This window comes from Bos grunniens, chromosome 10 (genome assembly GCF_055505025.1).
Source record: "Bos grunniens cultivar Pamir isolate PY7600 chromosome 10, Bosgru_T2T1.0, whole genome shotgun sequence".
Lineage (NCBI taxonomy): Eukaryota > Metazoa > Chordata > Mammalia > Artiodactyla > Bovidae > Bos > Bos grunniens.
In genome coordinates this window covers 16,628,914-16,643,850 of record NC_141174.1, presented here as the reverse complement: position 1 = coordinate 16,643,850, position 14,937 = coordinate 16,628,914, and the positions used below count along the sequence as shown (strand labels likewise).

The 14,937-nt window shown below is 49.6% G+C and overlaps 1 protein-coding gene and 1 long non-coding RNA gene across 5 annotated transcripts in view; both read left to right on the top strand.

The window, feature by feature from the left end:
• The first annotated feature begins 1,649 nt into the window (after window positions 1-1,649).
• Window positions 1,650-5,736, top strand: LOC147363984 (uncharacterized). Of its 3 annotated transcripts, none has more exons than XR_015133973.1 (3): window positions 1,650-1,780; window positions 2,883-3,046; window positions 3,645-3,856. It is a non-coding gene; the product is annotated as an uncharacterized LOC147363984 (long non-coding RNA). The 3 variants fall into 3 exon arrangements; XR_015133974.1 differs by lacking the exon at window positions 3,645-3,856 and adding an exon at window positions 3,501-3,638; XR_015133975.1 differs by lacking the exon at window positions 1,650-1,780 and adding an exon at window positions 2,076-2,471 and having other exon boundaries at window positions 3,645-5,736.
• A 5,447-nt stretch (window positions 5,737-11,183) lies between these two features.
• The window catches only part of LOC147363982 (choline/ethanolamine transporter FLVCR2), a 55,508-nt gene continuing 51,754 nt past the window's right edge, over window positions 11,184-14,937 (top strand). For both annotated transcript variants that reach the window (XM_086319601.1, XM_086319600.1), the window contains exon 1: window positions 11,184-12,217. In XM_086319601.1, coding sequence (XP_086175727.1) covers window positions 11,549-12,217 — 669 coding nt within the window. In that variant the 5' untranslated portion in view covers window positions 11,184-11,548. The remainder of the gene's footprint in view (window positions 12,218-14,937) is intronic.

Below are 14,937 nucleotides of genomic sequence, written 5' to 3'. Positions count from 1 at the left end.
CCCTGGGAGGAGGGGCAGGAGAGGGGGTGGCCTGGGACTGGGAGCTGGGCTGGGGAGGCCACCCGGGAAGCTGAGGGACAGGGAGGTGGGGGCTGACATTGAGGTGCTGTGCTTGTGGGGTTGGGGGGTGAGATGTGAGTGAGAGACAGGGTGGAGGCTGCGGGGGGGGGGGGGCCTGGGCAGGGTGTTGGGGTGGGGGAGCCAGTGAGGGAGGCTGAGACAAGAGCAGGCAGAGGAAGGAGCAGTGGGGAGGGGGCACAGTGAGGGTGGCCCTAAGAGTTAAGGAAGGAACACAGAGGAGCAAGCTGCCTATAAGAGATCCCGGTGGGGCGGGCCTGAAAAGGGGCTGGAGGAAGGGCAGTGATGGGGAGAAACGGGGCTGGGTGCCCCCTTCCTAATGGGCCTGGCTGTCCTCCTGGGACTGGACAGGGAGCGTGCTGGCCTCGACTGGGCAGCTGCCCTTGTGTTGCTCGTGTCTGAAATGAGCTCACTCACCCCTGGTACATGGCTCCTACTTGTCCCTTCCCTGGTGGCTCAGATGGTAAAGAATCTGCCTGCAATGTGGGACCTGGGTTCAATCCCTGGGTTGGGAAGATCCCCTGGAGAAGGAAATGGCAACACACTCCAGTAGTCTTGCCTGGAAAACCCCATGGACAGAGGAGCCTGGCAGGATACAGTCCACTGGGTTGCAAAGAGTCGGACACGACTGAGTGACTCTGCTTTTACTTTCATTCTAAAGGAGATCAGTCAGCGAGTTTGTGGGCCAGAAAGCCATTTGTGCTCTTCCTGCTGGGCAGGTTAAGGAGATTTTGCGTGCACTGGGTACTAAGAAGCACGTCAAGGAGTGAGAAAGGGGAGGGGGAGGGACCAGGAAGGTGAGTTGTCATGGGGACATCCGTAACAGCAGAGACTCAGGGCTGTACTTGGACTCTGGAGGCGTCTGCAGTATCCACAAGGTGTCGTGCATGAGAAATTGACACAGGCAGCCTGCAACGTGGGTGTGGTCCCAGTCATTACTCTGGAGTTTGTATTTAGTCAGAAGATCAGGGCAGCCTTTCTCAGGCAGCTGAAGAGGTTAAGGGGTGAAACAGCACAATGCAGAAAACTAGTCTTCAAGAAGAGAGACAGAGAAAGCCGACGTGCAGGATGCTGTGAACTTTGTGTCTCCCAAACGTACATGCTGAAACCTAAACCAGAATGTGATGGTGTTGGGGGCTGGGCCCTTTAGCGGGTAACTGTGACATGAGGGTGGCACCCCCAGTAATGGGATTAGTGCCCTTATTTGCAAAAAAAAAAAAGACCCCAGAGACACAGCAAGAGAAGCCTTCTAGGAACAGGAATTAGGCCTCACCAGACATCGATTCTTCTGGCACCTAGAACCTGGGACCTCCCAGCCTGTAGAACTAACTGTGAGAAATAAGTTTCTGCCACGTGTAAGGTATTTAGGTTACAGCAGCTCAGAGGGACTGAGACATGGAGACGGAGAGAAGGAGAGTCCTGAGTGTGGTCCAGCTCTGGCTGGGGCAGTTCCCAGGGCATCAGCAGGTCTGACCTTTCTGCCACTTGCCTGGTCACCTCCTCCTTGAAGTCTGTGATCTCCCCTACTGCAGCTGAAACACATTCTCCCTGGGCCTAAACTGGTTCAAGTTGGGTGTTTGTCACGTGCAGTCAATGTAACAGTAAGAGAAAAAGGTGATTGGAAAAAGTGAGGTGCAGTCAGCATTCTTGGTCTCTGCGCTTGAAACACTGGGAGGCACTTTCAAGGCTGCTCGGAGCTCAGGTCAGCTGATGGCATCAACTGCAGGCACCTCACCCAGCTGTCGACTTGGGAGAACTGCGGGAATCCGTAAATCCCTGGGTTTCATCTTGGACTTGATTGTTTCTTTCTAATTATTCATTTACTCACAGAATTAAAGTGAACCTGAGCCAAGCGTCCCACCCTGAATCCTTGAGGGCGTGTGACACTAAAGAGTGAAAAAGGAGAGGATTTACTTTCCATAAAATTTGATTATTGGCTTTTCATGGGGATTATACTCTGAACTTAGAGCAGCTGCAGAAAGGGGTGGGAGGCCCAGCAGGGAAGCAGGAGAAACAGGAGGCGGGGGGGTATAATGCAGGCGCTTTAACTGTACAACTTGTCTCTGCAAGATTTCCAGGAGGAGGCCATTCCCCTGTCTCCAAGGGCATCATCCTGAGTCCTCCCTGTGCCTCCCCTTCCCCATCCAATCCCGTCCAGCCCTTGCTTTCACTGCCCACTGCTCCCCACCCTCCTGCCATTGCCTGTGCTCAGTTCACAAACTCCATTCTCACCTGGGTGACACAGCGGCCTCATGAGAGGTCTCTCTGTCTCTTTGCTCACCGCCCTCCTCTCCAACTGGCTTCTCCAGGAAGCAGCCAGAGAAGCCTGTCCCGATGACAAATCTGACCCTCCTCTGCTTGAATCCTCTCGGTGGCTCCCCTCTGCTCTCAGGGTAAAATGAAAAGCCTGTGATGGCTCCTGCACCAGGAGCTGCTGCCTCTCTCTCCAGTCTTATCTTCACCCTCTCTCTGCTCCAGACACACAGACTTCGTGTAACTCCTTGAAAGGCCCTGCTCCTTCCTGCCTCAGGGCCTCTGCATGTACTGTTCCCTCCGCCTGGAATGCCTTTCCTCTCTCTCTTTCTCTTACTTAGTCCCCACTCTTTCTTAAGACCTGCTTTAAGATCTAGCTCATCCATTCTTTATAAATTCTTACAAATAACCCTCATAGTACTTATCCTAGTTTTACTTATAGGCGTGACTGTTTGACTGGTGGCTGTCCTCCCAACTAGACCGTCAACTCTGTGCAGGGAGGGAGGGAACACATGTGTTTTGCTCAGCACTGAACCCCAACTCTGCTACAGAGTCTGGCCAAGTCCTACCTGCCCCTCGAGATTCTGTTGGAACGTCTCTCCGAGAAGCCCCCTTCTGGCTCCCTGCTTTGTCAACTGTGAACCACACGTTCACTGCATTGCCCTGCAATGATGGGTTCACAGACGAGTCTCGCGAATCTGTGGATTCCCCAAGGGTAAGTACCACAGTCTTTTTGTTGTTGTTGTTCATTTGTTTTGTTTTCGTTAAAGACTTTTTGTTGTTGTTGAGAACCATTTTTAAAGTCCTGTCCAACTCTTTGCAACCCCATGGACTGTATAGTCCATGGAGTTCTCCAGGCCAGAATACTGGAGGGGTAGATCTCTCCCTTCTCCAGCAGACCTCCCCAACCCTGGAGAAGGGATAGGCTACCCACTCCAGTGTTCTTGGGCTTCCCTTGTGGCTCAGCTGGTAAAGAATCCATCTGCAATGCAGGAGACCTGGGTTCAATCCCTGGGTTGGGAAGATCCCCTGGAGAAGGGAAAAGGCTATCCACGCTGGTATTCTGGCCTGGAGGGTCGCAAAGAGTCAGACACGACTGAGTGACGTAATCATCACTTTTAAAGTCTTTATTGAATTTATTACCGTATTGCTTCTGTTTTATGTTTTAGTTTCTTGGCTGCTAGGCATATGGGATCTTCAATCCCTGACCAGGGATTGAACCCGCACCATCTGCATTGGGAGGCGAAGTCTTAACCACTGGGCCCCCTGGAAAGTCCCCTAGAACCATGGTCTTTGTTGTGTCTGTTTCCCAGACACCCAGCACAGCACTGGGTCTGTGGTGATGACTGTGAAAATGAATGAATGACTGTGAAGACAGCTGCACAAGCCAGAGAGGATCTTTATACAGCACGGGGCTGGACCAGATGATTCTATCTCTTGTCTACACTGCGGTTCCAACATCACATAACCCTGCCGGGTCAGCACCCCTCTGCTTTGTCACCCATGGGCTGTTAACTGTTGCCCAGGCAGCAACAACTCTCACTGCTAATGCAGTTCCTCTATTTCAATATGCAAAGAAAGCCTCACACCTCTGGGCTTTCTATAGATTATGCAAAAAAAAAAAAGCCATTTTAATATCTCCTTCCTCTTTGACTCGTGTTTTTTTTAGCTAGGGCTTTCCATGTTTATGGAGTAACTTTTTTTTTATTTTCTAATTATTAAGAAGCACTCAAGACATAAAGAGGTATGAAGAACAACAGAGTGGATACCCATGGACACAACCCAGTTGGTACAGCTGAAAATAAAATGGGCACAAGGGCCTTCCCTTAAAGAAGGGCTGGAACCATTTCCAGCCCCTCTAGTTGCAGTCTTGTGTTTCCAAGGAACTGAAAAATCGATTTCGAACCTTGCGCCCAGGGCAGAGCCTGGTATCTCCACATCCAGACACAAAGCTCTCATGCCACCCTCTTCTAAGGAGAAGGCATCTCCCTCCTGCCTTGGGCCTTGGCAGGCTCTGCCACACCCCCTTCGAGGACAGACTTGGAGACTCTCTGAAAGGAAGGAAGAGGGGAAGGAATTCAGGTTCCCCATCAGCGTAGGCGTGCCCTCTGATCATCCTGACCATGGGCTCCATGAGATTTTGGGTGAGGGGCGCAGGATGGAAAACACCCATGGGGGAAGTGCCTTAGGAAAGAAATGAGCAAATGAAGCGAACAAAGATGGGACGATTCAGAAACCACCTGGACCTGCTTTCATTCATGCCAAGGCCTCTGGAGGGGGATTCGTCAGGAATTGCCTGTCAGAAGTCACTTCAGTTATGCCGTCATGTCCCTTCTAGGTCAGGACAGCAAGCCAGAGGTTGCGGTTTGAACATGAATAGGCAAGATTCCTACTGAGGGATTTGAGGGACTCAAGTAAGTGGATGACTTACTGAAGAAAATAAACATTCATGCTACAGTAAGACAGGAGCTATCATAAAGGGGAACATATAAGATGTAAGGGAAGCCTCTGAATCACACTTGGGCGCTGAGGAAGGCTTCCTGGAGGAGGTGATGTTTGTCCTGCAGTGTGGCAAGTCACATGCTAGGCATGATGAGTTCATAATGCTCGCTGGGAGCTACAAGTGGGCCCACCCTCCCGGAGCGAAAGGTGGGAGTGGGCGGTGGTGGGGGAGGTGGCCGGAGTGATATCACAAAGACCTGTGCGCTAAGCCAAGGAGTGGGAACCTTCTGCAATCTAGCGGCAGCCACCAGAGGACTCAAGGCAGACCTGAGGCAGGGAAGAGTCCTGGAGAGAAGTGGAGAGCCCTGTGGAGCTGCGGGATGGGGACTGGGAGGCATAAGAACAATGAGGAGGGCATCACAGGACCGAGGTGAGAAGCCATGAGGATCTGAAGTAAGAAGGTGAGGAGGTCTGCACCCTGTGGACACAGTGATGGTGCCTCTCAGGGCTTGGGTTTGGCTGACTGATAGTTGGCAGAGCTACTCACTGACACAAGAATTCAGGGGAGAAGCAGACCTGGGCTTGGCCTTTGGATGCTGGGGCAGCAGGTGAGTCACAAATATTATAGAAGGCATCAGACCCCCAGAGAGGCTACAAGCCTGAAAGCCACTAGAAGCAGACGGAAGGCCAGAGAAGGGTGAAGACTTGAGTGCAGGTAACAGGGCCTCTGAACGCACACCTGCTTTTCTGAGGAGACACCCTGCACAGGCTTCCCTGAGTCTCCAAGGCTGCAGCCTAGTTATTCATTTTAGCTCCAACATTGTAAAGCCCAGGATGGAACTGACATCACCCCTGGACACACCTGTGGGCCTCAGTGAAGCAGCTCAATCTCTATTTAATTTGGTTCTATTTTAAAATTCTGTAGTTTTTTAAAATATATATATATACATGGTTTAAAAATCAGTTATGTATCAAAAATATCACTGCTTACCCTGCTTTCCTGGTCCTCTGAGTCAACTATTTTCAGCCATTAGCAGATGATTTTTTTTGTTTGGTATTTACATTCCTAGCTCTAAACAACATGGGTGTATAGATACTTGCTGGTTTTGTCCACATTAGGCATTATCCATTGACTTTCCAATACAGTGCACAGGGATTCAGCTCTGCTCACCCCACCCTCACCTCCACCACATACGTGTGCCCACTTCCCGTTCCTCCATCCTCCCAATACAGTTGTCATATTTGGTTATATCAATTTTCAGTCTTTACATATTATGGTTGTGTTCATGCTGTTCACAACTGAGTCACTTCAAGTAACCATGATTTTATTCCCCTTTCCTCCATAGCTTTTTATGTTCCACCAGAGTTCAAAATTGTGGCACTTAATTTGTGCTTATCACTACTCCAATCCCCCAGTTCTCTCCCAATTATGTAAACTGTTCTCAGTATTTTCAGACACAGTCTTATCAATGTCATCTTTTGGACCAATCTTTCCTGGAGTCTTTGATCAGCTTCCATCAGAACAGGCCGTTTCTCTGACTGGCTCATAGCTGTCCACCCGGGATGTTCCTTTACCATGATCTTGGTGAATTCCATCACTTGCTGTCATGTCCCAGTTTCCTGGATCTTATGTCTTACTCTCTAGGTTTCCTCCCTTGTTTTGGTGGAGCACTTCCTTTAGCAGCTTCCTGAGAAAGAGGATATGAAACTACCTTTTAAAAAACTATTCATGTGTGAAAATGTTTGATTCTTTTCCAATACTTCTTTTTTGATAGTTTTGAGTATAGGATTCTAGGCAGGAAATGATTCTCCAGAAGGCATTGTTCTACTGACCTCTAGTTTTCCAGGCTTGAGAATAACCTGATGACATTCTATACCTGTTTTCTTTAAAATGTTTTAAGAAGCCTGTTCTTCTTGCTCTGAAAACTCCTTGGATCTCCTCTTTGTCCCAGTTTTCTGCAATTCTGTGGTGATGTGGAATTCAACTCAATTCCACACATAGATATCAAGACAGTCCTATGCAGTGGAACTTCCCTCACTCAGGGTTTCAGGCTGAACAGAGACGTGCCCAAGATTTTAGAGCTGGAATATATGGGAACTGAGAGAGGGGTGTGGGTGAGTGTGCTGTGTTACACACATACGTTACTCATACAAGATGTGTAAGGGCAACATTTTTACAAATTCTATCTGTCAGTACTTTTTAAGGGAGACTCATCCAGGGTCGACTTTGCCCTTGTGGCACAGTGGTAAAAAATCTGCCTGCATGCAGGAGGCCTGGGTTCGATCCCTGGTTCAGGAAGATCACCTGGAAAAGGGCATGGCAACCCACTCTAGTATTCTTGTCTGTAGAATTCCATGGACACAGGAGCCTGGCAAACTACAGTCCATTGGGTTGCAGAGTAGGACACGACTGAGCTACTAACTTTCCCTTTCATCCAGGATCACAGCCAGATTCATTAGCCATTTAGTTTTCTCATGCCCTCTGCATGCTCCACGTTCCCACATCTACAGCTCCAGTGGAGATGCTGGTAAGCTATCAGAAAAGATGCCACAGCTTGACTTCAAGTCCAGGAGGAGCTGCTGGCCTCCACGGAGCAGGCTCCCCAGGTGGTGCTGGAGGTAAAGCATGTGTCTGCCAAAGACAAAGAGCTGCAGGTTCAATCCCTGGGTTGGAAGATCCCCTGGAGAAGGGCGTGGCAACCCACTCCACTATTCTTGCCTGGAGAATCCCATGGACACAGGATCCTGGTGGGCTACAGTCCATGGGGTTGCAAAGAGTTGGATATGACTGAAGTGACTTAGCACGCACGCAGAGGGATCAGACATTGCTAATTTTCTGTAGAGAGCCAGGAAGGCTTGAGTTCCAGGTCAGTGGGTCCCAAAGCTCCCAGGGGTGACAGCTGAAATAGAACCAGGAACCAGGCCCCTTTTCAGGAAGTAATCCCTAAAATGTACTCGCCCTGAAGGTGTATCTATTGATACTGATAGGTAGATATACTGATAACTAGATAGAATGTATGGTAAGCTGCTCAGTAAATGTCTCCCCAATGGATACATACAGAACAGTTCAATGTAAAATCTACCTGACATTTGTATACCTGTCCCCTCCCTGGTGGGAATCAGCCAAGAGACAGCACTACCCTGGAGGCTGCCATAATATCATTACTGAAAACCGTTGATACACTATCTTAATTAAATCTCATAACAACCCTATGAGGCAAGTAGTTTTAATCCTCATTTTACACATTCAGACACTTAAGGCTAAAGAGGTAAAATAACTTGCCCAGGATCCCAAAGCTCATTGTTGTTGTCATTCAGTCACTCAGTCGTGTCCAATTCTTTGTGACCCCAAAAGCTGTGGCACGACAGGCTTCCCTGTCCTTCACCATCTCCCAGAACTTGTTCAAATTCATGTCCATTGAGTTGGTGATGCTATCTAGCCATCTCGTGCTCTTGCTGTCCCCAGCTCCTCCTGCCTTCAGTCTTTCCCAGCATCAGGATCTTTTCTAATGAGTTGGCTCTTTGCATGTTTTGCTTCAGCATCAGTCCTTCCAATGAGTATTCAGGGTTGATTTCATTTTGGATTGACTGGTTTGATCTCCTTGCAGTCCAAGGGACTCTCAAGAGTAACTTGATAATAACAACTCTCAAGTTGTTACTCTCTAACACCACAGTTCAAAAGCATCGATTCTTCGATTCTTCGGCACTCAGACTTCTTTATGATCCAACATTCACATCCATGTGACTATTGGAAATAACATAGATTTGACTATACAGACCTTTATTGAAAAGTAATGTCTCTTGTTTTTAATATGTTGTCTAGGTTGGTTATAGCTTTTCTTCCAAGGAGCAAGCATCTTTTAAAGCTCATATGCAGAATAAAACTTGAGTACACTGAATCCAGAGCTCACAGTAGATCTGACTTCTTCCACACAAAAAGCAACCCCAAATATCACTTGAATCCCAGGTGAGAGCCCCTGGGAATTCTCAGCAAACTGAAGCATTGCCCCAAGGAGCATGTGGGAGAGACATGTGGAAATGAACACAGGAAACCTATCTCATTATTACTGGTTCTGATGCTAATCAGCTGTGGGACTGTGACAACACTTTCTGACTCTGGGCTTCAGTTTCCAGATCTGTTAAATGAAGTCAAGAATGTATCTGTGGAGTTTGGGGAGAGGACCATGATAACCTAGGGCAAGGAACAGAGATGTCAGAAGGGTTTCTAAGAGAACAGAAGTTCTGTGTTCCCTGGAGAAAGATGGGAAACACTATTGGAAAACTGAGAATAGTGAAAGTGAATTTAATGTATTAATACAAATTCTTTAAATGGGTATGAGTTCTCCTTTCAAATACTCCATTGTAATCCAAGACTCCATGATTTCTACCCCCCAAATTGGGTGCCTCCAATGAGAACCAGTGGTTCTAAAGCCACAACAGTGCTCGAACTTGGCTGCACATTGAGATCACCTGGGCATCTTCAATCATATGGATGCTTAGGTTCCCTCTCACAGATCCTATGGAGAAGGAAATGGCAACCCACTCCAGTATTCTTGCCTAGAGAATCCCATGGACAGAGGAGCCTGGTGGCCTGCTGCCTGTAGGGTCGCACAGAGTCGGACATGACTGAAGCGACTTAGCATGCATGCATGCACTGGAGAAGGAAATGGCAACCCTCTCCAGTGTGCTTGCTTGCCTGGAGAATCCCAGGGATGGGGAGCCTGGTGGGCTGCTGTCTATGGAGCCACACAAAGTCGGACTGAAGTGAGTTAGAAGCAGCAGCAGCACAGATCCTAATCTGAGATATGGTTCAGGCTTTGGGAATGTGGAGAGTTCCCCATGGGATTTTAATGTGCAGACCAAGCTGAGAATCTCAGCCCCAGAGCTTTGAATTCTTCATTTTGGGGGTGAAGATTAAAAGAGAAAACAAGGAAGCACAGGCACCCAATGGCTTTTTAATGAGCAAACAAATCACCTAGATGTCTCTTAAAATGCAGCCTCTAGTTCAGTAGGTCCAGGGTGAGCCTGGGCTTTCAACAGGCTCCAGGGCTTGCCCACACACTGTCCCCAGACTCTGCCTGAGGAGCCAGGCTGCAGCTTGGATGAATATGAGATGAGACTTGTGGCTCTTTAGGTCAGCTGAGACTTTTCTTCTTTGAGGTCAGTTTTCTGATCTATAAAACGCAGACAAGCAGTAGCACTTACACCACAGAATTCTTGGATGCTTAAATGAGGTAACAGAGTATACATTTCTAGCACAATAGAAATGTTCAGTTTTTAATTGTTAGGATATCCGACACTCTGGGAAGGCTTATCATCTGCCAGGAATGTTTCAAGAGCTTTCAAGCCTTAACTTATCCAAGCCTCAAAACAACTCTGTGAGGTAGGTACTATTATTTCATCATCCCTGTTTTACTGATTTTCCAAGCTACTGAGGCACAGAGAGGTTGGGGTATCTTAGTTTACTAAGCAGGCCTGGGAGCAGCTAAATCGGTGTTTGAACCCAGGGAAGATCTGGGCCCTTATTCCTCCCTAGGGCTGCAGTCACCGCAGGCCTGACCTTCCAGAGGCCCTGACTTGAGGGCTTCTCTGCAGAATGGGCTGTACACCAGCAGGGGGCAGCATAGGGCTGCATGCGTGCAGAGGCCACTTATCGTGCGCTGTGCTGGGCACCTCACCACAAAACCTGCGCTGGGTCTTCAGCGTCTTAGAACTCCCCTCTCTTTTCCGCCCTCAAGTTGTCGCCTAGGAGGCCGCCCGGGGATCCATGAAAAAAGAAGAGTCCTACTCAACAGGTTCAAATCTGAAGTTCCCCAATGTAAGACCAAGTTCGCAGGGAAAGCAAAGAGGGAAAGTGAGTTTGCGCTTCTCGCCTTTACCCCAGGAGCGCAACCAGCCCGGGAAATCTACAAATCTGTCTTTATTCCGAAAGTCCAACAAGGGCTGAGGAGCTCAGCCAAGTGGGCAAAAGTCGAGAATCCCTCTTGGATACCACAGAGCCGTTTGGAGGCGCCGGGCATCCGTGTGGGCGCGCAGGGAATGCGGACTGACAGGGAGGAGACTCTCTTTAGAGGATTACCTTCGCAAAAGCGAAGGGCATTTTCTTGCAGAGTGCCCCGGGAGGGGGCAAATGAATTTGAGAAAGCAGTGCCAGGGTGAGGGGGTTAACCGGGCGGTTTCCATGGTGCCTGGGGCGTGGGGGGGAGGAATGCACCCGCAAGCGGTGGCGAAACAACTGTACTGTCCGGCCAGCGGCTAGAGAAGGCTGGAGGCTGTGGGGGCGGGGTGGGGTGGGGTGGGGTGGGAGTGGGGGTGGGGGGTTCGTAGGGGGGTGGAAGCCGCGCACGGCGGGGGCGGGTCGGTCACGTGTGCGGAGGGGGCGAGGCCGCAAGCCGCCCGAGGAGGAATCCGAGTCGCAGCCGAGTGGCTGCGCCGCCGGGAGAAAACTGACCAGGACCGAGGGGCTGAAGGTGGCAGGACGCCTCCGAGGCACTCAAGGCACCAGCGGCCAGGACCTGGCTCAGGCCGGTGTGCAGCCGGTCTGGGGGACAGCTGTCAGGGACTGAGGACGCCAAGGGAAAGTGAGAGCCGAAGCTTGGGGCTGAGCGGAAGAGCCCCACTCGCTGGCTTTTACGCAGGCTGGGGACTCAGTTTATTCCTCCGGAGCAGGCTGGGCAAGTGCCACGTAAGCTCTAGCTGACCAGGCGACACCACTGTCCTTTAAGTCGACTCGAGTTGTCAGCACCTGCTTAGGGTGCCAGGAGAGGCTGCGGTCATGGTGAATGAAGACCCTAACCAACAGGACCACGATGGCACCCCTTCGCAAACTTCGGCGCTCCAGGAGCACCCCAATTTCTCAGTCCACCCCAGCGTCTCGGCCCACCCCAGCGTCTCGATGCACCCCAGTGTCTCTGTATACCCTAGTATTTCGGCCCACCCAAGTACCTTGGCTCAACCCAGTGGCTTGATCCAACCCAGTAGCTCGGGCCCTGAAGATCTTAGCGTGATCAAGGTGAGCAAGCGCCGGTGGGCGGTGGTCCTGGTGTTCAGCTGCTACTCCATGTGCAATGCCTTCCAGTGGATCCAGTACGGCTCCATCAATAACATCTTCATGAACTTCTACGGGGTCAGTGCCTTTGCCATCGACTGGCTGTCCATGTGCTACATGCTGACCTACATCCCTCTGCTCCTGCCGGTGGCCTGGCTCTTGGAGAAGTTCGGCCTGCGGACCATCGCCCTCACTGGCTCCGCTCTCAACTGCCTGGGAGCCTGGGTGAAGCTGGGCAGCTTGAAGCCTCATCTCTTCCCAGTCACGGTGCTGGGCCAGGTCATCTGCTCCGTGGCCCAGGTCTTCATCCTGGGTATGCCCTCCCGCATTGCTTCCGTCTGGTTCGGGGCTAATGAGGTGTCAACCGCCTGCTCCATAGCTGTCTTTGGCAATCAGGTGGGTAGAGGAGTGGGTGGCGTTCACTGCAGGACTGAGGGTGTTCATTGTACCAAACTGCTTCACTGTGTGAAGACTAGCTTTCCGACTTCAGCAGTGTTTGTGACTCTGGCTGACTGTGGCTGGGTGTGACTGAGTGAGTGGATGATTGTGACCGAGCGAGTATGTAAGAGAAGTGGGGAAACGAAAGGAAGGGCCTTTGCTGTCACCGCAGTTTCTCTTCCTCCAGTAGAAACCGTGCTTCTGGAACACATGTTGTCTTTATGATCTCATTCCTGAACTTACTTCACCAGCTTGAACAGGATAGCTCTTCTTTCTCAGGAAATAGCCCCTGGCTGTCAGACTATTCTGTGTCATCGGAGGTTGGCCGGTGTTTTTTGCCTGTCCAACCAGCTTTCCCAGAGTGCAGCATCTCCTACACCGCGTGAAAAGGCAAGAGCAACGCTGGCACTGCGCTCACCTTCTTTATACACAGCTGGAGCCAGGACAGTGGGAGCAGTGCTTGATGTCAAATGCCTACCCTGAGAGTTAGAGTCAAGTCCAGGAGGATGGAATCAAATTCTTGCTCTGAATTTCTAAGGCCTAGAAGCCATGGGAAGGCCTGGAAAGTTCATATCTTAATCCTTTGTCTTTCCTCCTTAGGGGAAGGAGAATATTAAATCCAGAAAGGTGGGCTTATTGTGAGTCTGATCCCTGTGTCCGAAAGGCTGAAGCAGCTATTTATGGGGTCCTTCTTTATCTGGACCACTGCCTTGGTGGGGGGGGTGGGTCTCACTTCTTCCAAAGCGCATGCAGTTTTGGTGACACATCTAACAAATGACCAGGAACCCTTAGTTCTTGAAGGCTTGTTTTCTCTTCCTTGTTTATTACGTTTAGAACAGGGGTCTCAACTTTTGGGCCATGGACAGGTACCTCCTGTCGGATCAGCGGTGGCATTAGATGAGAAATGAAGTGTGCAGTAAATGTGATGAGCTTGAATCATCCCCAAACCATCCACCCTTCCCAGCCTGTGCCAAAATTGTCTTTCACAAAACCTGTCCTTGGTGCCAAAAGGTTGGGAACTGCTGATTTAGAACGATTAAGCTTTCATTTAGAAAGTTCTTCTTTGGGTCAGAAACTTCCAAACTTCTCTAAAGGTTAATTGTCATTCTGTTCATCTTTACCACCAGAAAGGTAACTTGAGCTAAATTTTTTCAGGCCAGTAAGTCCTGCCACTTGGGTAATAGTGTAAGCAGTCAGTGAAAGCAACAGACAGGCCTTCTCAGCACAAGCAGGCAACAGAAAAGCCTCTACCCAGTTTTCTTTAACCTGTGGGTTTGACCGTTCAGAAGATTGAATGGATTTAAGGGCTGGGGAAGAAACCAGTTGGATGTTTTTGTTCAGGACAATTAAAAAATAGGTACTGAGGGTGACATTTACAACACCCTATACTCGAAGGTCAGAGAAGGCAATGGCACCCCACTCCAGTACTCTTGCCTGGAAAATCCCATGGACGAGGGAGCCTGGTAGGCTGCAGTTCATGGGGTCACTAAGAGTCGGGCACGACAGAGCGACTTCACTTTGACTTTTCACTTTCATGCATTGGAGAAGGAAATGGCAACCCACTCCAGTATTCTTGCCTGGAGAATCCCAGGGATGGGGGAGCCGGGTGGGCTGCCGTCTGTGGGGTCACACAGAGTCAGGCATAGCATAGCATACTCAAAGGTGGTGTGACCACAGATTTGAACATCTCCATTACAGCATTGTTGGTGGGGTTGACATTACTGGATGTTTTCTTTATCCGAGGGTGAAGCTGAGGAGTCGGGGGGCAGGATCTTTCATGTCTCCAGAGGGTTAAAGCTGTCTATTTGCAGCCCCAACAGGATTCAGATAAGGTCACTGCAGTCCCAAACCCATTGTTTGGGGAGGGCAGGAGAGAGATGCACCCTCAGGTGGCCTGGTGAGATCAGAGAACCCAACGCTTTTTTTGTTAACCATGGAGCAAAAGCTAATTGCTTTTCAGACTTCTCCACACACACCTGTGAGGGAAGAGTTTAAGTGTGAGTCACTCAGTCATGTCTGACTCTTTGCAACCCCATGCACTGTATCTCACCAGGCTCCTCTGTCCATGGGATTCTTTAGGCAAGAATACTGGAGTGGGTAGCCATTCCCTTCTCCAGGAGATCATCCAGACCCAGGGATCAAACCCAGGTCTCCTGCATTGCAGGCAGATTCTTTACCATCTGAGCCACCAGGGAAGCCCTAACTTAAAGCCAAATATATCTTTAAAATTTAGTATGAATAGTTAGCCATTTCCTATCCCTACTCCCCACCAAGGTCAGAAAATGCTAAGAATTTCACATTGAAAGACACCCTAACAGCATATATTCTTGTCATGGAGCCATCAATTTAGTGCTTTCTTTTAGGCTTAACCCACCGGGCTAAAAAATTATGAAAAGCTGAACTGCTTATGCTTCCTCACATAGAGGTGACTTTGTTTGGCTCTTGGCATGTGTTTTAACCTTTTTTCCTAAGTAAAGCATGATGGAATGGTGGAGAAATATTAATAGAACACCTTGAGCTCTTTTTTTAGGGGAAAAAAAATAGATTCCATGAAGCTGTCTAAACAGACTATAAGCGTCTTTTCAGAGAGTTACTCTTCGTGGCCGCAGACTTCACAATGATCAGCCAAACTCCTGTTCCCTGGTAATTCTGACCTCATTCATTCCTTGACTCAATAG